Source organism: Aythya marila (genome assembly GCF_965140915.1).
Source record: "Aythya marila genome assembly, chromosome: 5".
Taxonomy (NCBI): domain Eukaryota; kingdom Metazoa; phylum Chordata; class Aves; order Anseriformes; family Anatidae; genus Aythya; species Aythya marila.
The window spans coordinates 21,247,047-21,274,574 of NC_139046.1; the positions used below are offsets into that span (position 1 = coordinate 21,247,047).

Genomic DNA, 27,528 nt, shown 5'->3' on the forward strand with positions numbered 1-27,528 from the left:
TGAAACCACATAATCCAACACTGCAAAATAAAATTCTTAATCCATTCCATTTGTTTAAGTTGTTTTCTCTCTTCCAGCTCTGGGAATCTCCTTTCTCACAAGACATTGGTACACGCTGCTGTTCTGCACTACAATTACACCACACCTGCAGAGTTTGTTCCAGTTTTGCCTACTGAGGACCACTTAAAGCAATTCAAGAGCCACCAGCTAGGGACAGCTGGCAAACTCAAACCTGCCTCAGTAGTCTATCATATGTAATCAATTGCTAATAGAACTTCAGACTCATCCCATTATTCACTAGCTAATTCCCCCAGGGAAAACAAGGCAGCAAGCTTCGACTTTGAATCACGAAGCTAGTTTTGCCCCTCTCCCTCCCTCCCAACTTTCCCCTCCCTCTGCATCAGTTCACTACACTGTTTCAGCTTTTCAGCTTGATATCCGTTATGTTATGTCAGCTGTTACATTACGCTTAAAACAATAGACTCCAGCTGGCTGAGGTCAGATGTGAAAACAAGGACCTAACAAAGCCATAGACCCTCCAGTTATACTGAAATTGAGATACACGCTGAATGTAGCACTTAATGACAAACTACTTTCCAGACATTTGGGCAAGGCATAAAGGAAACACCTGTCACTGCAAACATTACACACTAATCCAGATAAATCCTAAATTTAAAAATCTTTCTTTTCACTGCTTGGCTCTACTATGCACCAGTATTTCATAGTTCTACTTTTTTCCCCAAGATGGAATTTGCATTCATCTGTTTGTTTACTAAACTATTAAGTAGCAAAAAAATGTACAAATTTGAGCAAAAAGTTTATTGTGTTTCTTCTAGAGTTACCAAGCAAACGTTCTGAGCTTGACGTGGATTTACACCCCAGAAAAGCTTCAAACTTTAACCCTGAAGTAGAAAGCTTGACAAAAGCAAGCAAAATTTAAAGTTAATAAAACATGCATTTTTATTAATTTTTTAGTGATTCTTAGACACGCATGTCTTTGAACAGATTTTATTGGAGTGTAGTTGTACTAAAAAAAATAAACAAAACCTGGCCATACTACTTGCGAGAATAAACTCAAGGTCTTGAGGAACAGGTGAACTCTGGAACATGCATGTCCCTATCTTTCAACATACTACACACAACATAAAAGCAGTGTTTTTTTGAAGACTCTCAGGCTACTGCAATTTGTGTATGAAAAGCTAAGGAGGGTTACTCAGAGCAAAAGGATAATTTGGCACTGTGTTCATTTCAGATATTAGCCAATACCCTCATGCTGTCAGCAAGGGATATCACCATGTCGGATCATGTAGGCCACCAGGTAGCCAGCAGACAGCACCAATCCATCACCACTGGTTTGTGCTGGCCTGCAATCTGTCACTAGCTCCCCAGCAAGCTTGAAGAAGGTCACACTTACCAGAGCCTGTGTTCAGAGACTGAGACCCAGTTAATGCTTGGTGCTTTGTAGTCATGTTATCCCAAAGTGTTAGGCAGAGAAATGTCAAATTTTGATTCCTTTGCTTACAGTGACTTAGTTGCAGACTTTATTTTAAATGACTGTGTTCAGATACAGCACCAGCAAACTCCAGGTGCAGAAGGCCAAGAAAAGGTTTCTTGCTTGTTTGTTTTACATAGTTCTTACAACAGGCAGAAATGGAAGTAACCAATTCTCTGCATCCAAACCTATCTTTATCAAATCCAAGCTCCATTGTAGCAGACTAAAATTAGAATTCAAGCCTGGCACATTTTGAACCTGCTAGAAGAAATATATGCAAGATATGTAGATGTGTTTTCTTCTCTATAAATCACTGGTTATTTGTACCATATAAATCTAAAAATAAATTTCGATGGTAACTACAGAGAGCCAAACAATTTTTTTCCCCACTGAAAAGGAAACACCTAGGATGATGGCAAGAGCCTATCTGGAAGCACATAAGCATACTGGAAATCTTTCGGTGTGCTTAGAAGTTTAGTATCTGTTTCTTTCTCCTTTGTGCAAATGTGCGTCCAATTCATTTCACTGAAAGCTTTAATTGTTCTCACATTTTCCTTACAGCCATCCGGATGATGAGAAATCAGGCCAAACAACATGAACTTTGTGGTTGTAGCCACAAAGTGGTGAGAGTTGTCTCTGGCGGCAACATTTACACAGACCTTCTCTTCAACCTCTCTCTCCCCCAGGAGAATTATTTTTGTTTATTGCTCATATAAAATTCCCCAAACCCATGTGAAAAACCATCCTTTTATTAATAGTTCACTTCTTCCAAAAGGATATTTTTACCTACTTCAGGACATCATCCAATGTCTGAATTCAGCTACCCCAAATGGGGCACAGCATGGTCCAATGCTGCCCTCTACAGATTTTAAAGGAAAACTATACTTCCCCTCTACAATTGACTCGCGGTACATCTAAAAGAAAAAAAAAAATGCTCATCTTTCCTTTACTGGTCTTAGCATATTTTCCTTACATATTACCTCTTCATTTCTTCCTGACATTATTGTTCAACTGCTCAGTACTCAGCTACACTAAACAATAAGAAGGGGTTTGGCCTTATTTGTTTGCTTTTAAACCCATTTCATTAAATTGGTTCAGCTGCCACTAACACTATCTTCTTTCCACTTTACAAGCATCTGATTTGGATCCCTCAGACTTTTTCAGGATGGATGTAAAGCACGGCTTAAACTGAGAGCTTTCTCATCCAGAGCTGCTCTTCACAGAGACTGCATCAGTCGGTAGATGCAGCCTGTAATGCCTATTACCTGGGCATCCTTTACGGGCATTACTTTCATTCAATTTTTCAAAAATAATGAAAATAAGAACAACTATTAATGTCCAGATTACAAGCCTTGGCCTTCTCAAACCACAAAGATAATCAGAAGGTAAACGCTGGGACCATTTTGATCCATTTGTTCTTTGTGAAGCCTACCTTCAGACTCAAAAGCTGTAAGTATGTTTCCCTTCCTTTCTCACGGGGTGCATAAAACACCAGCAAATCATATTCAAACAAAAGCTTATATTAAAGCAAGAAATAAAATATAGATATATTGTAGGCCTCAGTTCTGTGCCACTCTCTCTCAGCTGTAGGAATTATTTCAAAGCTAATTAGACAAGTATCAACCACAAAAAAATAATTTCTGTTTTTCTTTACTGAAGGCCTTTTGAATGTTTAAAAACTGTTTAACCTCTTCACTAAGAAGTACTCTAAAGCAGAAAAGGAACTCAGAAAACAAAAAGCTGGAAAGAGCTTATACTTTCATCATAAAAACATACTGTTACTTTTTTTTTTTTTTTGTTGGAATCAATATTGAAATGAGATTCCTACAAGAAAATAGCTTTTTCAGGCACACTAAATATCCCTTGGTTCAGCAGAATATTTAATCCCCTTGGATCAGGCACTTGGATTTTCTTAGATCATGCTGAGATAACAGCATTCTGCTGTGTTCTGGCACCATAAAATCCTTGCTTATGAAAATAAAAGAAAAATATGGCCTCTCTGGGAACATACATCTCAGAATTACTTTTTTCCATAGTTTAAATATTGTAGTCTCAAAATCAATTTTTACAGAGATATACCACATTCTCTTTATGAGTCATGGCAAAAGCTCTCCCGCACCACTCTTTTAAATGGGCCAAGTGTACATATACCCTCCAAAATGATGATCCTTTCAGAGTCTTGGCTCAGACGCCAGCTCACGCTGGGCAAGTGCCAACGAGTAACTGTAGTCAAACCCCTCCAACAGCACCATCTAGTGAAAAAAAGATAAAATAAACACATGCAAATTTAAACAGTTTTCACTGCATTCTGGAAGCTAACAAAAGGCCAATTCTCTCCTAATCTCCCATTACAACTGCATTTAGGTATAGCTTTCATCAAGGCTCTTTGCCCTGTGAAGTGTGGTGACAAGTAGAGAAAGATTCAACAGCTAATTGTAAGCTTTTTGTCTAAAATTGGAACACCAATGGGAACACCAACTTAACACTGGAAAAATAAACAAGGGTAAGTTTGCAGTTCTCTTATTGTTATGAAAAATAGATCCAATTTAAAATACTTAAAATTATTGGTAACATATCTTCAATTTCCTGCTTTGGTAGTGGGAGATGATATTGCAATATTTTAATAATAAACAGCTCCAGAACAAAAAAGAGCCAATATATACATATAATCTCGGCAACCCTTTTAGCCCTTGTTTTCATATAATTATAGTATCTTGTATGACTATGTCTCTGAAGCACAAAAACCTTGAAATAAGAACGGTATAGGAAATTTTACTAGGTAGAAGCTAATAGAAACCAGATTCTGACATTTTTATTTTGTTTTGCAAGGTGCCACAACTTCTTTGAAAGTCCCACCAAGACAGGATAGAGCAGAGAGCATGTTGGCCCATCTACTGCTTTGAATCAGTGGATCACTGGCAATCATCTTAAGTTTCTTGAAAATCACCACAGTTTAGGAAAAGAATATCTATATGTGCCAACACTAAATAAACATACAACAGCTGAATTTCCAAGAAACTATAACAGTAGGATTTCATCTTAAAAATTCACTGTAGTTTTTAAGTGATATAGAACAGGAACATTGATTCATACTCCTTAGAAAGTAAATATACATGTGTGTGTATATATATATATATATATATATATATATATATATATATATATACACACACACATACACAGTACCTGCTATGAACACACAAAATGAGTGCTGTGATTTTGCTCATGAAATCATGTGAGAAGGCCATGTTGCCACTAGAAGTTATTTCACTCAAACAACACAATGTTTCAACTAAAATATTATGATACATTACAAAGATGAGTGTCTCATTGAGATTTCATCACAGGTGAAATTAATCAGAGAAATTAGCAAAAGTATCCACAACTACTACTTAGGGTTAAAAAAAGCCCTTTAAAAAGTACAAAAAGAAAATGGCACGTCACAGAACAAATAAGGTACTGGTTGAAGAAATACAAAGAAATCAAGGATTTATCAGGGGGACCTCACTTACCGCTGAGGTACAACAAATTAAACAGTTTTTTGTGCTTAAAATCATGTCTGACAGATTTCAAAACTAAGGTTCTCAAATGAAGACTAAATTGGCAGCACAGAAATACTCTTGGAACATTTCTTGATATGTACCTGCTGCAGCACTGATGAAACAAAGAAAAGGTAACTAAGTTTTCTCTACCGAAGAAAAAGGGTATTGGACAGGTAGAACATGTTGTCTTAACTACAAAGTCAATAAAAACATACCAGTTACGCATTTGTGAAAGAAAGCTGGATCAGAGTTTTGCTAAAAGAAAGGAATTGCAATTATTATTTTTCTCTCCCTATGTTCAGGTACCTAGTCTTTGGCATGGCTGAATGATGGATTACCCTGATCAGTACAAGAGATTCAAGCTTAATTAGAAAAACCTTGCACGCTGGACACAATACAGACAACCTCAGTATAGACCATATATATGGTAAAAGTGGGGTTTTGTACTATTATGACTTTTGGTGTTTCTGGGACTCATTGGGGGAAAAAACAAAACTTTATGGCAAGTAAACCATAAAAAACATTGCTTTTAATGTGTAAATTCTGATCTCCTGAAGAAATACTGCAAGAACAAACATGCATCAGTCACGTTAATACATACCATCCAAAATAATGTCCCCGTAGCAAGAGCTGCATACTGTTCAATTGTCGAAAGCACACTGAAGATAAGGCATATCAGCACAATAAGGAAACTGTAAAAAAGAAATTTATATTTATATAAATATAAATAACAATAAATGTGTAATGAGTCTAATAAAAATCTAGGAGGACAAATATTTATTCTATCACTAATTATCTGTACACACAGAAGTAACATGGATATTACATTATCTTAAACACAGCTAGTAAACTGGGTGCTCCTGCTTCTCTTACATAACCTCTCTCTCTTCAGACAGTTTTTGGGTTGAAAATTATCAAATTAAAACTGTACAACAGACTTATTTACCTACCTCTGAGACTTGTCCAACCCCAGATAACAGCATTCCTTGTCTGTAACTGTTTTAACAGCTTCTATGGCTGAATCACACACCTGCCCACCAATTGTTTCAAATATTTGCCTTTTGCTGTTGCAAATTCTATCAAACTGCAAAAACAAATCCCAGCTAAGCCAGAGCTTAATATGCTCTGCCCACACTACCTTGTACAACAACCATTTCCCTAAAAGCCCCAGGTAAACAAAGTCTGATATTCAGCATTTGAAACATAACTTGGGGTTGATTCAAATTTTAAAATAAAATTTCAAAACAACCATCACAGAAAGAGAAAGGGAATAGGAAAGTTCATTCCCCTGCCCAAGCAACTCCCTCTGCACCAATCCTTTGCATTTGACAGAAGCATGCTGCAAAAAAAAAAAACAGTAACTAAATTATCTGCCCCTTACAGACCTCCGAAATGATTATCAGCTAGGTTTTATCTCAGCCAACCGACTCCCAAAAGAGAAATGACAATGAATAAATCTGAATACATGAGGTATATACCAAAACAGGACATTAGTAACTGAAAATTGTCATGGCCCAGCTGAAGTCATGTGGAGCCTTAACCTTCTTTCACAGAAACAAGAATTTAATTGGGTGAACCTTTTGAAAGGCTAAGCACTCAAGAAAGCAAAAATGTGATATTATAATGTGACTGACATAAAATAGATTCTCCAATGCCTGCATCAAAATGCAGCACACACAAGTGCAGTGTAGGCATATACAAAGGATATTGTGAACGCATTATGAAATTGTGAAGCAGCAGCTTGTAAGTAATTGGGTACAAAACTCAAACCAGTAAGTGGTGATAATAAGCTGAAGTTAATAGGATAAAAATACCACATATATAAATACACATAAGAGAATTTACCTTTTCATAGGCAAAGTATAAATATGTAGCTGTCTCTGATTTATCTCAAAAGCCTTCTTGCTTGAGCTTGTATCTCTAACTTTTACTCCTCTTAATAGAAACGAGGTGTACCCATGAGGCAGGAGAGCACAAGGATGAGCCAAATGTTTGAAACATACCACTTTTTGCCCAAGTGTCCAGCTGTTCCACCTATAAGACTTCCTCAGTCACTGGAACATGTGATATGAACATGGATATGAGTGGGTTCAGTTAAGGCAGAGGTAGATGAGGGTCTCTGGATAGCATCTGACATTCCCAGAAGTACTCAGTCACTTCGAGCTAAGTGACATACGCTGTTGCTTGGAGCAGTAACAATTAATATTTAGCATATTCATTAATATTAGTGTGCATGTTAAACGTGTAACTAGGCCAATGCATTGTACCACAAGAGGGCACCAAAGCCAAGACTTTATCTTCGTACTTCACTGCAACTACAGAGAATCTAGCAAGGACTAAAAGTGAAAGCTTGTGTGCTTAATTAACAAGGTAAACCGAAGGAGGAATTGTTTGCCTTTTTTTTTTTTCCCTTGTTGCTACTAAGGGAAGCGAAGGCTGACAACAGAACTTCACCAAGTCAGCATGCTATGTATTTTAAGGGGTTTCATTCACATGGATCTGTTTCAGTCTTTTTTCTTTCTTTCCTCTCCTTTTTTTTTTTTTTTTTTATTTTTTTTATTTTTTTCCTCTTTTCTCCAGAAAAACTCCTGAAATGTATTACTGTGCGCTTTCCAGGATGACAGCACAAGAGACCTTCACGCCAAATATTTGAGGTCAGATATCGCTTCTTTGGCATTAGGGAAGATGGCAACACATCTACTACCACCCCCAAAGAGAACTAGCAAACCAGTCTGGCCCATTCCTCGTAGACTCTGTTCCATGGCTGGAAGAGTACAATGATGGAATCATCATCCAGACAGCACTCTACAGGTTCAAAACCCTGTAAAAAAATTGTTAACACCTTAATCTCTACAAACCCCATGGATTAGCTCCCTATTCGGGATAGGTGTTACACTTAACATACATGCAAAGGGAAAACCACACACCACTTCTGACAAGTTTGTTACTATTCCTGTATAATTCCAAGGAATGAAATATTCAGCAGTACTTAAGTGAATGGGCTGCTCTTATTGTGAACTTTTAATATGAAGACCCTTTCCAGCTGGTCAGTGGACCCTGAAGGGGTCACAATGGATATCCCATTCTCATCATGCATTGGAACGGGCTGCCCAGGGAAGTGGTTCAGTCACCTTCCCTGGAGGTCTTCAAAAGACGTTTAGATGTAGAGCTTAGGGATATGGTTCAGTGGAGGACTTGTTAGTGTTAGGTCAGAGGTTGGACTCTGATCTTGGAGGTATCTTCCAACCTAGATAATTCTGTGATTACCTTATTTTGGATTTGGTATAGAAAGGACACAGCAATACTGATGCAACTTTCTTCTGTTCATGAGATTTAGATACAAGAATTTAGGCCTGAATTTTTAGACCTCCTCTACATCCTTCAGCAAGATCTGAAGGAAACACCTATGAAGAGGAAGAGGTAGGCTGCAGTGTAAGCGATGATTTGACAAACTTTGGGGCTAGAATTTAAGACACAAGAAAACAAAGCAACTGCCATTAAAACAAACAAATGAGAAAAGGAACAGCTCAGATTTCACTAACAGTCCTCTGCCCCAATTGACACAGCTGCAGGTTCTCATCGTGACAATAAAAAAGCACATTATCCTTTTGGGCACACAATACTTCTTATGAATGCATGCATACATACCCATGCAGATTAAACAAGAGAATCACAAAGCTGGTAAAGTTTTAAGAAATATGAGAGTAGAGGTTCTTTGCACAATATCCCTCCGAACCTCCTGCGCATACCTGCTAGGATTTAGCACACAGCTCTGTGCTTTCCACCTCCCTCCCCACAGCCCTGCCCTGCTGCAGCAGCCACCTGCCATCCATCACCCCTGCACCATTCCACGTCATCTCTCATGCTTTTTTAGTTCCAGTGCTGGTGGCTTCCTCTTCCACTTCTGAACTACAAAAAGGGAGCGAGGCACTAGGAAAAGGGGAAAACTTTGCCACCTTTTCATTTATTTTAAACAGCTACCTTCCCTCTCCTCAGTGAGCAGGCTCAAACAACAGCTGCAGGCACAGCCTCTGCTCTGCCTCAGACCTAAATATGCTCTATGTCAAAATCACCCTGGGGAAATGTAACTGCCAGGCCTCAGGAAGTTTCTCTTACTCGTGTAAGAAGTGTGCCTTTTTTTTTTTCCCATTCCCAAATATTCAAATATATGTGAATTTCCACAAGGGGGAAAAAAAAAGTCAAAGAATCATGATAATAGAAGAAAAATATCAAAGCTCCAAATTCATGTATATTTTCAAAGCAAATGTTTTAATTTCAGCTCTTTATCACTCTCTATAGCGCTTTACTGTGGTCACTAGTGCTATGTTTTCCTAAAGCTGTACTCACTTGGAGAGAGATGCCAGCCATGTATGCTGTTTGATGCTAACAGGTTGAGTGGACAAACTAACAGGCAACTAAAACCAACCAAGAAGCACTTAACAGCAGACTGATGTATCAGCCCTAACCTAATCAACCATGTAATTTCAGAGAGGTAAGTCACAAGAGCTTTGTTTTGGATAAGCGAAGCCTAATGTGCATCAAGTCTATTTTCACTGTAATATGCTGGACAATTTCAGGGAGCAACTTATACACTATGTGAAACAAGTCACAGCAAAATGCCCAGCTTAAAAAACAGCTGCATGTCTGAAGGCCGCAACCATCCCAAAGACGCAACGCAACCCCAGCCTGCACTCACACACTTCGTGCAGAGCTGACAGGGTCTTAAAGATACGCCTAGACTCAGAAGACACATATCTTATCTCCTGAAACACATCGCTCATTTACCCTCTGTGCACAAATGTGCTCATCTCCAGGAAAGGAAGCAAAGCAATGAAGGGTTCAGGTTTCCACCAGCTCTGATCTAACGCTCAGATCGTGGGGCCAAGCGGGTGTTGCAGATGAGACGATAGCGTGAAGCTTTACACACAGCCGGTCCCAGGTTATAGAGCACCATCTGCCTGCAGCCAGGGAGATCGCAGCCACTGCACCAGCAACACCACTCAGAAGTAGTCAGCTTTGTGGTTAACTCCTACTTAACAGTGCTGTGTTTCTGCTAACCCCAAGCATTTTGCAAGGGTCTGATCAATTGCATACTTCTGGATATGTCAACGAAACCACTGTTAATACAGCGTGGATGCTGACACAAAGCAACACATGTTTTCTTTCACAAACTCCATTTTCATCAAACTACAAGAAAGCAAGCCGCTTTTTGCCAAAGAGCCAGCGCTGCTATACAGGACAAATTATTTCAGCATAGCAGTTTCCATGACTGTCTTTTCAGCTCGGCTTTCACCAGCTCTGCAAACCTGGTGGAGCCGTAGAAGCGTGGCTTTCCCAGCACGTGTGAGCTGTCTGCATGCAGCACTCCAGTAACACCTGAGCTCACGTACATACAAGCTTGCACCCAGACCTGGGACGTGCTTCTATCCTGTGCTAATCATTAAGCAGAAAAAGCACAGACACGGCTGTATACAGACTCACATGACAGAGTACGTATGTAGATTTACATGTATGTGGATTAGTATAACACCAAAATTTGGCAGTAGCCAGCCAGATCACTTAGAGAGCTTGTTCTTTCAAACAGGGTTGAGGAGCCAGAGCATTTCTGTGAAAGAATCACAGAGCTGATGAGTGAACAACAAGCCAGTAGTATATGTACCACATTTAATAAGATATAGCAAATACAGACAGAACATACTAAGAGCTAGCAGTGGATTTACTTCTTTCTGACCATTCCAGGATATATTTCAACTTCAAGAACAGGTCCAGACTGTAGCCTGTGTCACCAGTCTCAGCAAAAGCTGCAGAAACATGACACAGGTAGATGTCAGTACTGTGCAGCCTCCTGCCCCGAGGTGCTTCGTCTTTCCTGGATTTATCTTTGGTTTTAGAACATTGCCATGTCTTTTTTTTGGCTTGATACAACACATGGAATGATCAATGGAACAATTAGCCACCTACTGATAGATAACACTCATTTAGCAAATGTCACAGGTAGGAGAACTGATAAAGCTTTATAAAATATGCCTGGCGATATGACCTGGAACTGTTTTTAAAACAAGGTCCACAAGACAAACTGGAAGCACCTCCTCACCAGATTAATAGTCTCACAGACCTGAAAATATCATAATAAAAACAAGTATTAAAATGTGGGCAAATTTTATTGCTGCTTGCAGTGTTTTGTACATGCTCTCAGTTGGGGTCTTTCCATGAACAGAGAAAAGCTTGGTATTGGGGCCTAAATTAAGCTGAAACCTCAAGAACACTTAATAGATGAGGAATGAGATTGAAAATTTAAAATGTTAGAAATTCAACTTGATTTCTAAGCCCCCAGGAAGGCAGCCAGTTTTCCCATGTTCAACGGCACAGAAGCTGTCTTTAGTCTGCTCCTACTGTCACACTACTTTCATGAATTACAGCTATTAAGTCTTGAAGGTACCGAGCTATCAGTGCCCTTGGATAAAAGGAGTATTATTTGAGATTATAAATGAAGTATCTGTGCTCTTTTTTTTTTTTTCTTCTTTTTCCCCAGGAAGTCAATGGCTAGTTTTAGTGCATCCTGTCTACCAGAGAAAACGACTGAAACTAAAAAGAAACATTCTGTAAGCAATAAGCCACCTCTGTGGGATCCTTCTATGTTTCTGGTAGCATTCTACCTAAACCTTCTTCACAAGCTCCTGTCTCCTTGCTGTTTAGCTTTTAGCTGTGATAGGTTTTACTGGTAAACAAAGCAGTGCAACCAAAATGTAACCTCTGGTAAGCATACAGCTTTAGAAGAACCAGAACAACAACACCGAGAATGAACACCACAAGTGCGCAGATTAATATTGGCAGGTTCTTATCTTGATCATCATAACTTGGAAACTATAACACTGCTGCATAACAAGTACATGTTAGTTCGTCAAAATAATGATGCTCTATCATAGTTCATTTTCATCTCTATGGCACAGACACGCAATTATTCTTCAGATTGCGAACACAAAGGTCAATGGTATCATAAAAGGACAATTTTGTGCAGCTTTCTGGGCAGTGAAAAGTGCTATTGCAATGAGGACTTCAGATAAGGCACACAGTTGCAGAAAAACTACATACAGAGGAAAACTAGAAAATTACGCCTTGAAAAGAAATTTTATTTTCCTTTCCCTTGAGATCTGTGCTAGAAATGTTTCACATTGTGACGGAAACGTGAGATTTCCTAAGATACCTCCTACTCCATAAGAGGACAAAGATAAGACATCAGTGACAAACAAAGACATCAGCACACAGAACAACCTGGCATTCTGTACATCACACTGCTGATTCCCCTCGGGTTCAGATTATTGTTCTGTTCTTCCCCTTCATTCCTGGAAAGTGCCCTGAAACCTTGCAGTGCTGCAGCGGACCTCTCAAGTCTCTTACTGGAGCTATTCCATTTAGTGCAATGAACTGAATATTCCTTGGAGAAGTGCCCAGAGTAGCACCAGTCTCCTGCATCCCAATATCTGCCTCTCAGTCACCGGCTTTTACACTGAAAACAGAGAATCATTCATTGTTCTGCATTCCCATCCCATTCTAGGCCAGAGAAACCTTTCCTTATTTTATTTTCATCAGGAAAAATCAGTCCTGCTAGGGTTTCTATTACTATAAGTCAATTGAAATCCCCAACTACCACCTCATGCAGTACACTGCATCGATGGCTCCATGTTACAAATAGGCAAACATTAATACAAATCTTCATCAAGTCATTTCTCTTCACAGCTAGATACCAGGTCTTTCTTGCTCTTTCACTCAAGACGTTTTGGGATTAAGGACAAAAACCAAGGATAAAAATTCTAATAAAAGGTAGGAGTTAGATGGGGACTAGGCAGAACTTGTCAAACGCAGGACAGGTGACAGTAGGAGAGGACAGGACTCCAGATCTTAAACTGCACTGGCAGAAAGCAAATACAGGATGGCATTTTATTTTATTATCAGCATCAAGGTACAGCGTCAAGTACAAATACCAACTGGTGCTTTTAAACATGAGATACTCAGACAAAGTTGCTTTAAAAAAAAAAAAAAAGAATCTGGATTTCACTGTGCAGAGAACTTTCAACCTTAAGGAAATTCATTAAGGTGCACAAAGACCCTGTATGCACAGATTGTTTGCTGAACTCTTCAGCAAGTCTGAAGTGAGCCCTGGGAAGACACTAATTCTGTGAGGACTTGAAACCGTAAGAGCACGGTGCAGTCTACTAATAGAAGGCTAAACGAGCATTCAGTTATGCAAGCAGTGGACATCAGAGGCTCTCCATCACTAAAAAGAGGCTATGGTTTATGCTTGTTTTCAAGAAAAGGGTAGTCAGGCAATGGTAGCTTAATAAAATGAAGGAGCCCCATACTTTATCCTTGCTCATAGTTTTAGCTGACTTTGTAATTGTTAGTAATATATATTGTTTTCTCTGAGCATGGCTGTGAACTCTCTAATCCTTGAAAGAAAACTGCTGAACTCCTCCTGCATTAGCTGTGCTACCTAACTAGTTCAAATGACTAGCTTATGAGAGAATTGTTTCACTTCTGAAAACATGAATTCTGAGTCTAGATCCATGAAACAGGGCAAAATACGAAAGAAATTACCATAGAAAGAAGTTAGAAGAGACCAGCAACCTTCACAAACAGTGGCTGGAGATGGAAAAGCCAACAAGAATGAAAACGAGGACTTTAGTCCAGGTAATAAATGAACTGGAAAAAAAATAAAAATAAAAATAAAATAAAAATAAAAAAACAACAAAGCTGGCTGCAGGCTTAACCTCTTGGTCCTCCAGGCTCCTTGTATGATTTTTGCCTGATGGATTTGTCTTATCCTTTTTTGCTTTGTTTTTGAGGCAGGGGAAGGTAGGAGGGGTACAGCCCCTGCCCATCTTCCAGCTTCTCTGCAACATGAGGATGCCCAGCAATGGGGAAGCACACTTGTATTCATGCAGAGAAGCGCGATTTGCTCCAGGAACTGGACACAACAGCTGCCTGTACGACATGCGCTTCCTCTCTCGGATGTCCTACACAGGTCAGGCTAGCAGACAGATCACTGTTCTCAGCTGTCACTTACCATCAAAAAACCTCAAGCAGACAAACAAAGTGTGAATGCTCTGTTTGCGTTAGCTTAGGGCTATCAGATGGAGTTTCCTGTTAATATGTATCTGTTCCAACTGCAAGGCAAAGTAAAGTTGGTGCTTCCTGAAGGAAACAATGGCATAATTTTTAACCATCTCCTTGACTCCTTGCTGAAGAAGTACTATCTTCTAGCTCCTGTGTGAGAAAGCACTTTTGTTGTACAAGGTAAATAATATACAATACAGGGTAGACTGATACTAACAAAAACAGGTTAGCTACACAGCTAATAAGCAAGGTTTCTATCACACTTACTCAGCTCTTCTGGGAGATTAGAGTCTGTAAAAATAATTTAAGTTATGGGCAGCATACCAAAATACAAAGGACACAATGAATCAAAAGTCATTTAGGACACAACACCAGAATTATTGCAGGAAGGGCCTTGGCAAAGAGTATGATTGCAGTAGAAATGCAAACCAGATGTCAAGGTGCTTCAAGAGGAAAGGTTAACTGCCCACAAAAAGCAATGTTATTGCATCCTGCAGCAAGGTATTGGTTCCTCTGAGAATAGGCAAGGCTGAACAGGAAAAAGATGATAGGTGCTATGTAAGAAGCTGGGGAAAAAAAAAATACATGCTACGTTCAAAACAAGTGCATAACTCGAGATGTGAACCACCAGACTGCAAAAAGTTCTGCAGTGCTCCTCAGAAAGTACATAACAAGCGTCTGATGTGCCTGATCATTAGCAGGAAACACCAACAAAGCACCATGAGTCACTGGAGGAGCAAGTGCAGATACACAACTAGGAAAGGATATCACTCAATACTACAAACCTAAAGCATTTTTGCAGTTGTGTGTACAAGCACCCCAGGGCTCAGCAAGACAAAATGGGTCATTAGTGATCTTACATGAAGGCTAAAAGTATACAGTGAGAATTATGTAAAACAGTGAACTATTTTCTGCTATTCTCATCGTTTGATAAAACAGCTCAAAGCAGAGAAAAGAATTCATTTTCAGAGCTATTCCAAGGACAATAAGCTGTCCCTTACTCTTTTGGCCACTAACACAGCTTTAGGGAACTCATACAGCCCTGCACACTGTCATCCTCTGACACATGCAGGTCTACCCACGTCCTGCAGCAGCCCACTGTTGAAAGCAGGACCCACCACCAGAAGACATCCCTGCTGCACACCCAGTACCCACAGCCCTAACGCTGCCTGTTGCAAGATGAACACCAACACCAATTTCAGCCCGTACTGGCCTTTAAGCCAGCATTCAAGCCAAAGCAGAGCTGAACCATGGCTTTGCAGCTATTTAGCAAGCCAAGTCATTTTGGTGGCAGCCCCAGCAGGAGAATAGGTAGCACCCGTCACCTCAAAGGGCCACACCACATGCGTGGCTAGAGCAGCAAGCAAGGCAGGAGCAGCAGGTTTGCCTGGCTCACGGTCCCAAGGAACTCTCAAAGTCACCCAGAAGCATGGTGCCAGGAGAGACGGCTGAAAAACTTTTTTGGGCAAAAGCGCACACAGCACACCACGGGCCTGACTGTTTCCAGAGGGAGGGCAGGCAGAGGAAGCTTTCGCCCGAGAAGCAACCACCCAGATGCTTGCAAAGGGCTGCGGCCAAGGTGGGTTTTGCACAATAAGAAGACCTAGGCACCTCCTGACACACAGGAGTTACAAGCAGGGACTTAGGACAACAGATAAGTTGCACACCGCAGCTGAAAGCAAACAGTTTGTCCTTACTGCAATAGAGAACTTTCCTTTTTATCATCCCATTCAGGATAAGTTTTCATTTCGGTAAGGAAGGAGAGGAGATAGGAGAGGTATGCTCTAAAAGCAGAGTGCCACGATGCCAGTAAAGCTTGTTTGCTAGGTGGAGCTTTACACAGTCAGTCTGAGGGCCCACTGGATCACTTCCACTTTTCTTGCAACAGCAGAATCAGGCCAGCAATTTTAAAGTAATTTAGTATCCAAATATTGATAGAAGAACACTAAAAACCTCTCTAAGGTTGTGCAAAACCCAGCTTCTGAAAAACTGTCAAGCCTAAGCTCTTGCTCTGCTGTTATCAACCCTAAATTAAATACATTTTCCCGAAATAAAACCTCACTGAACATTAAAAAAAAAAAAAAAAAAAAAAAAAAAAAAAAACAACCACAAAACACCACCACCCTTGAGCTTACTTTCCTTAAATACACAACATTTCTTTAAACAAGCAACAGCATTTACTCCAACTGGCTTCTGATGTTTGGGCTGTCCTGATGTTATTTTAATAGCTTCACATGAGGGAACATTTTCAAGAGCTATATGTATTGCCCTTCTTTTTCTAATTACTTTCACAACAGCTGTACTGCTATAAATTACATCCTCTCCCCAATCAAAGGTCAAAGGACACTGTAGTATGCCTCTTAAAATAAATGCATCTTATTTTTATGCTAACGAGGGGATACTGAAACACACAAGATATCAGAAAACAAAAGATAGCTAAAGAAGAGTTACGTAAGGAGCTGCAAGTCACTGGGAAGACACAGTGGGGCAAGTATGGCTACACATTTTCCACCTTTAAATATTTTACGTATTTTATTTTAATTATTTTATGTTTTTATGTTATCGTATAAGAGTACGCCTCTTTAGGAAAGGAAAAGGTAGGGTACAATACTGCAGAAAAAAAAAAAAAAAACAACAGCCCTGGTCACCTTCTCATCTCAGAATTGTTCATTTAGTAACCAGCTCCTAGCCAGGAAAGGTGCCCTAACCCAGAGCAGTAAAACAAGACAGACGAGAGGAAAATATCCCCTTATTTAAGGAACAGACAGCATCCCACAGTGTTGTACAACTGATTTATCAGCGGACAAAAACTTGTACGTTAATTTTATTGCAATATAAATCAGGACTTGTGCCTCTAGAAATAAAGAAACATCCAGAATAGAAATAAAGAAACATCCAGAGTGCTACGCTAGCACAGTGAAAATCGTCCACGATAGGAAGGTGACATTGACATTCCTGACAGCATCCATATCTTTAGTTGTGAACAGAAAGAGACAGTGACCCTCAAAAAACTGCAGACAAATACACAAATGTGGAAGGAACACCTGGAGCTGCTGACCTGGATAGAAATTTATTTCAATTAATTCCGAGCATCACCGAAGCGGCATCGGACCTGAGTGACTGCAGCCTGCCTCCTCCTAGCCTCACAAACGCCTTTCTGTGCCCCTTCTTCCTGAAACAATCACATCTGAAAGAGGCTTTCATCAGTGCTGGCAAGTAAGATGAATACCATGAGAAAGATCTGAAGCTGGGATAAGTGCTCTCACTGACATTTTAATTATGATCCCCTGCTTTAATTATTTAGAGCTGTAGCTGACATGCTTTCAGAGAAGTCAATATTGTGTTCTCTTTTTTGCGAGTCAAGGATATAAAATACTATCTTCCTATATGAATTGGTAACAGCGGAAGAAAACGAGGCAAATTCTCAGGCATTAAATGGAATATTCACACAGCTTAGAGCTTCTCTGCCTTTTTCAGACATATCTACCAAAGAATCAATCAGGAAAAAAAAAAAAAAAAAAAAGGCTGAAATTCTAGCAGGGTACTAAAAGGCAGGAATAAAATTAAGGGAAAACTTCCTCTCCCCTTCCCCACCCCCACCCCCCAAAAAAACATTAAAAGAAAATTGTTCAAGAAAATTACAATCAGGTCTGAAGCTTTACAAGAGGATTTAAGATCTATGATACTTAAGTCATGTTTCAAAATTGGACTCTCATTTTGTCTACTCAAGTACCAAAGAACTTCCTTGTCAAAGAAGTTAAGATGAAATGAAAGCATGAGATGCTTAACATACCGAACCCTACAGGAGGGGCTCCTATTCAGCACCAGGGACTCCACACAACCAAAATAAACTATTAACTGGATGCACAGCCCTGTGGTGCTCACAGTAATGACCTTACTGCTGAAGCTGCCAGACATGCATTTTATTTTTCATCTTCCACAAGCTTTTCTGTAGATGGAATTTTAAAAGACATGCCAACCATAATGCTCAGTTTGGTTTAAAATGCTCATTTGTACATTATATTAGTGTGTTTTTCCCAAGCAGCACCAATAAACAGCATACTTCTTGTAACATTATACCAGAAAAATACATCAGCACATATACACCTAACATCATGGCCAACTTCAACCGCTCAAATATCATGCTTGTGCTCCAAAAACCAGGAGACATTTACATTTTTCTGGGAGTTGTCTTTTGATGCTGCAACAGAAAGAAACACTATTTTGTAACGAAATCTCAAGTTCTCAGTCAGATAACTTCAGCAGGAGCAAGAGCTGATCAAAAATCATTAGCAAGCAGACCTCTGAGACAGTGACCCTGTGGTACCTCTGAAGATGAGCCACAGCCTTAGGAGTGGAAAGCTAGCACCAGCCCTTGGAATTCAGGAGCACTACACCATCTGATCTCTGCCAGGACCAGGAAAGTATTTTGCTAGTTGTATTAACATTATTTTTCACTTGTGAATGAGCTCTCACATTCAGAATTCCAGTGGATAGCTTCTGTTTTTTTCTTAAGATTCTCAACTTTTGCTACTTGTCCTGCAACCTCTGTACTAGTGCAAAAATCAGTGCCCTCATGTAGGGCAGCTCTTCGGGCCAGCCAAAATAGCCATGAAGCAAAGGAACAGAGACAAAAAAAAAAAAAAAAAAAAAAAAAAGCCTTGGATTGAAACTCCCTCTTAACTTTGCTACTCTATTCTGTCTCCCTGAACTTCAAAAAAAAAAAAAAAATTGTTCCAAAGCAGCAGCATTTTAAGACCGATGGTGGTACCTTACCATATTGATTCATCTGAATTCAACTGAACATTGAGCACTTAATGAAACGCTTTCTCAGTTTGGACTTCACTCAGCAGGCTCCATCTGAAAAACATATCTTCCCAGGAAGCAGCAGGTGAGAGCTGAGCTATGAAATTTAGATTAGAATATTAAACCCCCCCAATATTTCTTATGCTTCTGATGTACCATCACGAGACAGTCTGATGAAGCAAGAGTGCAATGCATGGAAGACAGTACACTGCATGGCTTACGGTTCCAGTGTTCCATGGACACAGTGACTTTTACTACAGCTCCTAAAACTACTACAGGTCTTACTAATACTTCCAGACTGTATATAGCAAGTGTTTGCTAACAGCATGGAATGGATTTTTGAAAACAGAGTGATATAAGTCAGAAAAAGGAAAAAAATGAATTATTTAGTACACTGACTTGCATAATAAATGAATTGTTAATGATGTTATGTCTGACACTACACATGCAAGATTAATATATATATTCAAGAACTTGTTTCAATACATATGTATTTTATATACTGTATATTTTTTCCACCAAAGAACTTTTTCAGTTACATGGAGGAAAGCCAAAATTTCCTCAAATTAAGGACTTAAAAAAAAAAAACCCTCTCTCATTTAAGTTTTATAAATGCAGTATTACAACATTGAGCCATGTTGCACATTATTCCAGTTCCTGTGTTGGCTTTTTTTTTTTTTTTTTTTTTTTAAAAAAAACTTTATATGAGGTCCTCTGCAATGAATAATCATCATAAACATAAATTTGTAATACATAAGGTTAAGTAGAGGCACAAGCCTTTATGAGATGCGGGCCTCGAATAGCTCTCCCCGGGAAGTCGTGGTTTCATGACTAAACTACCAGGAAATGTAAAATGCTGATTTTCTGTCAAAGTGCACTGCTCTCAAGATTAAGCTGCCATTTTGAGTGTATGTTTAGAAAGTGTCAGTAAAATGTATTGATATGATCTGCCAACATATTAAGAACATCCATTTGAGTAGCATATGATGTCATGGTAAAATTATGCTTTGAGTTACTATTCTTGGCCCTAAACTACTAGACATTTTAAATATTAACAACATTGCAGCAGCAGCCAAAACCCTAAGAAATTCCAGGGTCAAGTTCATCCATCTACATGACACTGCAGTCAATACACATCCTGCCATGTGCATGAATGGATGTCAGTCATAATATTAAATAAAAGACTCTGTCAGCCTGTCACTTTCCTGATATCTATTAATTTTCTCTGTTTAGTCTTCAATTGCGGGAATTTATTATTTAGAACTAGATCCTGTAGATTCTGATGGCCATTCACTATGGGGTGGGGAAACAGAGATAAGAGCTGCAGGGATGAACTCCATACCATTGAATCACCTGTCTATAACACCTCACTGTTTGCTTCGCTTTTTAACAGATGAAGATTTTTATGGTTATAATGAAAACTACTGAAAGCAGCCAAATATTTTGAAGGTACTTCTGTAAGTGCATCCTAATTAAATCATTACAGTCCACATGCATCAAGTAATCCATACAATTCTTCCGTGTAAGGATCAGATTTCCATGTATGTTCATCATCCAGGAGCCCAGCCCTGATTCTTTTGAATACATTCTCAGCTTAAAGAACTAAGCCCTTTTGACAAGCATCTCCAGTTATAGATCCCAATTGCTCTTGATCACCCAGTATCTACTGAGTTTACAAAACTACAGTCAAGTAGAAGATCCCGGACCCTTTGCTCCACTCTAATGGATCATTTTAAAGTAGCTAAAGAGGTGAAGATTATGGTACTTAGGACATACCAGTCATCTTGCAAGTCACAACACAGAAATTATAAAGGACAGAAATCGTTGGCTGCACTTTTTAAACAGCAGCTTTAAAGAAACATTTGCATCTTTTTTTCAAAATGATTTTAGCAACAGGCTTCTCCAGATTAAAGCAGGGCTTCATTTTATTAGATTTTTTTTTTGTTGTGCTCTGAAAAGGAGGCTAAGTCCCACAGAGCTCCAAATTGCAGGCCATGAAGCCCGTGGCAGCAACTGGAGACAGATGGTTTACTCTTCCCATGTATCAGTGTTAAAACCCAACCCACAGTAATTAATACTGTTTTTAAAGATGCAAAGCACTTCAGAAGGTTCAGAAAGCTGAAAAACACCAATAACACCAGTCAGCAGTGCAGCTCAAAACTGAAGGACATCATTTGATTAGGGACATTATTGAAACGGCACCTGTGCCACTGGAGAAGACTTTTTTACGTAGTGTCACCTTCGTCAGCACAAACAAAAGCATTGTTCTACTTGGAAAGTCTTTGGCAGCAGATTCGGGAAAATAACAAAGTATCTCTAATGCACATAGCACTTAACATTTGTTGTTTCATAATCTGATGAAGCAGAATTAATTTCTTGACCAGCCTACAGGATACACTTAATTAAAAGAAAAAAAGGACTAAGAGAGCTCTGTTCCACCTATGTACTTGTGTTTTTTTTTTTTTTCTTCGCCAAGCAATTGCTTGGGCAGATCCCTACTGCAGACAGCCTGTGCGTAACTGCCACACAAAGAAACACAGAATGCAAGTCCCTGACTACCACTGCAAGCCCCTGGCTTTTACATCTCCTAGCTATTGTTATTTTTTAGATATTTCATACCTAAATATTGTAGATGGTGACAGATTTTGACCATCTGCTGGCCATAGCTGTTAAGGACAGAAGTAATCAAATAACATCAAGTTCTCATGTCCAGAGTACATTCACTATAAAATAAATTTTTTAAAAGCAGAAGAGTTACTACAACAACAGGTCTGAAAAAAATAAAAAATAAGACAACTATATTATGATCTTCACATTTGCAGATTTCCATTTGTATGCTGTTTCCCACTACTCAACAAAGCCAAATGAAAACTACTCTATTGTGAAACTCCCTAACAAATTCTGTTCATCTCAATTCTCAACTGTGGAGGAGGAGGCAAATTCACATTATCCATCATTAACACAGATGCATGAGATAATTGTATTTTATAATTAAAAATACTTTATTTTCAGTATAAGTCTGGCTCCAAAGATGACTTCATTTGAGCCTGGAAAAAGCTAGCACTGCAGGCAAAGAAACCAGAAGACGGTACATTAGCAAACAAATTATTTGAGTGGTGCAGTCATGAACTTCCTCAACAATAGACTTTAACAAAAAATAATCTGTCAAGCATTTGAGCAATTATTCTGAACAGAGAGAAGCTTCCCCATAAGAAACCACAATCCCTGAACTCTAAAGGTGATCTATTTTGTGCCTTTCTCAAGTTGGCACAGAAGCATGTTTCTCATTCATCTTTACCACACATAATGAAGTTAAAATAATAATATCATTCTCCTAGTAACGAAAGCTTCCTGAAACAGGCTCCTTCATAAGTAATAAAGATCACCTATTTGGAAGATGTTTTTGAGACCAGTTCCTCTAATAATGGCATCACTGCCAGACAAATTGCTACTGCTCCCTATCACGAGGCAGAGCAAGGAGCAAAGTAACAGTTTGGGGACACAAAGTGTCAGAACTTGAGCACTCCTAAAAGCAGATGGGGGGGGGGGGGGGGGAAGGGTCTGTGAATAAACAAACTCTGGGGCAGCACAGGCCTGGGAGAAATGAGGCTCCTGAGCTAAAACTCCAGCAGATGGCCCCAAAGCAGCAGCACAAAGCTTTCTCCCAGCAGCTCAGACAACGTGGGCACTTGTTTTCTGTGCACACTGCGAGGGCAAAGCTGAAAATCTAGCTCCACTTTGATCTGCATTGATGCAGTTCAACGAAATGAGGAAAATATGTTCTGTTTTATTTAAGAACAGAAGTTAACACAAAAAACTAAATCTGGTCAAAAATTATGGTTGCATAAGATACCAGAAATTAAACGTAAATTTTCTATGCATGTTGTTTCTATTCATCCTTCCCTCTTCCTGGCTTAGGCAATAAAAGACAAAATCATGTTAATTGTGAGAGCCTTCTCCTCTTTTCTTCCCATAAAAATGGAAATTTCATATTTCAACCACAAATGAGAATTCTTTAATGCACATTTTATTTTGGAGCAGTTTTTTTTTTTTTTAAACATTAAAATGTTTTGCAATGGAAATCCTGATCCCTCCCTACGTAAGCCACTGAATATCATATACACATGGCAAAAACGTGGTTACAGCAGAGCTTTTCAAAAACTTTCTCCACTGTAACTAAAAAGCACCAAATGATCATAGAAAGTGTGTCAGGCAAATCATTTCCAGTGAAATGGGTCAGAAAGAGAGTGCTGCATATGCTTTATCGCATATCATCACTCATACACTTGCAAGGTTAGCTGTGTCCAAGCCCTCTTTGGAAACTTAGGAATGGTTTCTAGAAGGAGAGCAAACTAAAAGCCACATGCTCAGAAGTGACGTACTCTAGTTAAAAATGACTGCACTCTGAAATTGGACTTTGGGGCCTCTCACAAAAATGCCCACCTTCAATTTATTCTTTCAGAAATTTCATTCTTCACAGCTGAACACCAAACTGGCCTTCTTCCACCTTCAGAAAGGCATACCTGGCCCCGCAGCAGCTGTGCTGATTAATGAACTTGCTATCTAAGAAAATTAAAAAGAAGTCAGAACGCTCTTTTATGTGGCAACAACATAAAGATGCTATCATATTGTCTAGTTTACCACCTATATATCTTTCAGAATAGATATTAGGCTTGGAAAAGGATGTGGTTTTTTCCACCATTAACAATCTGGTAGTTCATTAAGAGAGGAAAACTGATTCATGAAGAGCCATTTGCAGCTTAGTTCTGTAAGTAAGTGAACACATACTAATGTGATGGAGAGCCCCAGAGCTACCAAAGCAATGAAAATAAGCACAGGAGGACCCCTCTTCTATGCTCTGCAACGTACGCTGTGACAAGCTAGGTCTGGTTCAATGTGAATGAGTTTACATTAAAAAATCTCCCAATTCATTGCCTTCCATACTGAGTACTTTAAGAAAATTCCACAGTGGCTAGGTTCTTTCCCCTCAACTTCTACAACCATCTCATTTGCCAGCTATCACCCAATCATACATTAAGATCTGGTACTTCAAGAATACACTGCAAACTGAGACGTTAAAGCTCTGCATAACTTCTACCCCAACGTATTGCCAGAACTCAAAACTCAACTTCTCTTACTCTTACAGACTGCCCTTTACCAAAGGCATGCTGCGTTATATATTGAAAGTTTGCAGGCACAGAGAACGTTGGGGGGGGGGGGCGGGGAAGATGGCCTGGCGTGCCCAGCATTAACACCCATCTCTGCCTTCTCCTTTCCTGCAGCAAACACCACAGACACATTGATTACAGGCTGAGGTTTCACCTCAGGAACAGCCAAACTACTCAGTGTCAGAATGGCTAGGAAAACATGCAACAAGATAGGTGTATAAATAGGAAATCTGCAACTGCTGGAGGAGGCTTACAGTGAGTTGCTCAAAAGCATGGGGAGAAAGTATTTGTTTGATAATTTTACTCAAAGGAATGAAAGCAGAAAGCAAGAGTTGATAATTCTCTAAGCTGGTCTGCTGACATTGAGAAACTGATAAATAGAGGGGATAAGCTATGTGACTTCAGTTTTAAGGCCTTCAGCTTATCTCTGAGACAAGCTGAAAGGGAGAGACCACTGGTAACACTAAAAGAACAGTGGCAGGGAAAAAATCATCTTAAAATGAAAGTGCCTGATAGCAGCATCATGTATGGCTACAAGCAGAGCAAGGCTGCATTTCATGAAGATAAAGCAGTGACTCAAATGCAAGAGGATGATAACTTAGATGAGTTTTGTATGTCAAAAGGGATATAAGATGCCCCGTCTCTCTCGCATCTTATACCTTGAGTGTTTTGTGGTATATGTGAGGATTTAGGAATCCATATTGAAGATAAAACCAATGGTACAAGCTTGAACATCAGGAAAGAAGCGCTGTTACCTATCACTATTTGGAAAGAAGATTGCTTGGCACTGTAGCCATGTGTTTTTTGCTTACTAAATATTTGGGGATTTCATTAACAATGGGCTAAAACACACCATTCTCATACAAATACGGTTTTACCTGTAGCTGCACACTTCAGAAAGAGAATGTGACCAACTCACAGTCATTTCAGTGCGTGACAATACAACATTCCAAGTTTTTATACCATCGGGCAGAAATGATACAGAATAATTAGCTGTTGTCACGTCTACTCAGAACGAAGTTCAAGGCTCAGATTCATTGTGTGCTGAAGGACAGAAAGGAAGCAGGACTAAGGACTTCAGTCATACCATTCATTGCATCGCAGATCAAGCTTTACAGGATGTTACTGAATACCTCTAAAATCATAGTTCAAATTCTGCCACAGTCAACTTGTCTCAGTTCCATGAATCAGCGTTTATGGGTCAGTGCTGTGAATCAGTGTCCCAAGTCAAAATTTGCCTGTCCTTAGCTACATCCCTCCAGTCTAAGAAACTGAAGGACAGCTGTTTGCTGGAACTGCATAAAGCCTGAAAGGGAAACCACAACACAGCCATGTGCAGGCGTACGCTCACATTTTTATATCATGTTTCCTTTAAAAGATGAGATTACCCTACTCTCCAAATCACAGAATGTTCTTGAAGTCTTCTCGCTTGTGGTCTATCATCACATCACCCTGAACATGCCTGATCCCTCCCATTGTGGAAATTAGACAGGGTCAGGCCCAGTAACTGCTTGGATGGGAGACAGCTGGTGAACACCAGGTATCGTAGGCTCCCAAGGCTCAGCTGGAGTTGACACTTGGACATAATGTCAAACCAGTGCACTGGCAGTAAAAGCTAACCAAGGGAAGTGCAGGCTTATTCTCAACAAATGGTGTGATCTGGTGGCAGCAGAAACAGGCATGGCTGAAGTACTCTGCCCTCTTTGCCTCAGCCTCCACCAGCAAGGTCTCACAGGCCTCTCTGATTATTTACTGAGTTCAAGAAGGACACAGACTAACAGGAGGAAACCAGGATGAAGTTGGGGATACCTTGAGAGCTCATCCCATACAAGAGCACAGCATCAGACAGATTGCATCCAGGAGTGCTGAGAGAGTTGGGCTGTGGTGCTGTGAAGCTGCTTTGCCTCTCTGAAGGATAATGGAGACGGGGCAGAAGGACCCTGACAAATGGAGAGGGGTTGATCCCATCTTCAGAACAGCTACAGAAGCATACAGCTGAGATTTCTTTCTATGCAACAGCTACAGCTCAAAGTCACAGCTTGCATCACTGTTTGCAGTGCTCTGCTCTACTTCTACAGCAAAAACTGACACAAATTGAAAGGACCCTCAATGGACTACTGGAAGCTACCCTCAGAAGTTATATCCACCAAGCCACAGACACAAGGGCAAGAAGCCAACAATGGAGCAATCAGGAAAAAGGAAATCCCTTGCATCATAAGATTCATCTGCCTGAAACCATCTGGAAATTGACTCTTCAGGATATAAAGTTCACAGCATATTTTCTGAAGAAATACCAGCAAGAAAGACTCACAAGTTTCCTGGGCTTTGACCCAGAAGACCCTCAAACATCCTTCCCTGGCTCGACACAGTTCAGAGGAAGACTTAAGTGAGAAGCAAAAATTTTCCATACTTACACAGCCAGACAGCGCCCCTCATCCTTCTCTAACCAGTCTCACTCCATTTATTTCTTTCCAAGAGGATGAAAACCTGTTGTTTCATCCCTGAGGTAATGCACTGAACCCAAAAACTCAGGGAGAAAGTTACAAGTTACCCTATTCGAAGCAGAGTTTTGGAGGAACACGATGAGCAACTTCCCAGCCAGCACCCATTCAGAAGGCCAGCTGTCCCTGCCTGCCTGCCTGGAGTAAGCCTGTTTGCATTCAGAGAACTACAAGCATGAAAGATTGAAGATGCTATTAGGACTTTGAGACTCAAATCATCTTTTTCCATAGGGTTTGGAGGCTGGAAACGTGACTTCTGTTTCTACCAGTAGATAAATCCTTGCAGGAATGAGTCCATTAGATTCAGTATAAAAAATAAAGCCATTGGTGCTTCTACCTTTGTCCAGAAGCTCAATGAAAATACAGCAGGAAGTGATAATTCTCATGCCCCCCTTCTTCCTGTGTGAAACAGTATTTGTCAGGCCTCACAGGGGCCAGGAAAAAAGAAATGCAGAAAAAAAGTCTACATGAACTTTGTAGGAAATGGATTGTTGTGTTCTTCCCCTCCCCCCCCCTTAAGAAAGGCATCATTTACTGATGGCAACCCATTACAATAGCTGGTTCACTTAAGTTTAGGAGTAAATAAGTAAATACATAACATACATTTACAAATCTCACTTCAGACCAAAGAAAACAAAGTCAACATAACATGCTTTAACCAACTTGCCTTGCAAAGCACCCAAACAGGTGTGCTGATAAGAACAGATTTATGTGGTGACACGTGGTGGTTAAAAATTGCATTGAGAGAATTTCCTATCTAGCAGTAATTCTTCCAGAGGAGAAAACCATATACAGCCTTGTATACTCCCACATCATGAATGTTCAACACACACCTTTAGCAGCAGAAGCTACCAAGGCACTTAAATGGCAGGCTCCCAGTGACTGCCTCTATCATGCTTTTAGGT

General features: G+C 39.8%; 1 protein-coding gene across 4 annotated transcripts in view; it reads right to left on the reverse strand.

Annotated features, from left to right (window-relative positions):
- KCNQ1 (potassium voltage-gated channel subfamily Q member 1) overlaps positions 1-27,528 on the reverse strand; it is a 343,661-nt gene that overhangs the window by 292,614 nt on the left and 23,519 nt on the right. For all 4 annotated transcript variants that reach the window (XR_014317582.1, XM_082761238.1, XM_082761237.1 and 1 more), the window contains exon 2: positions 5,636-5,726. Coding sequence is in view for 3 of the 4 variants with exons in the window: in XM_082761238.1 (XP_082617364.1) it covers positions 5,636-5,726 (91 nt within the window). In the remaining variant the exon portion in view is untranslated. The remainder of the gene's footprint in view (positions 1-5,635; positions 5,727-27,528) is intronic.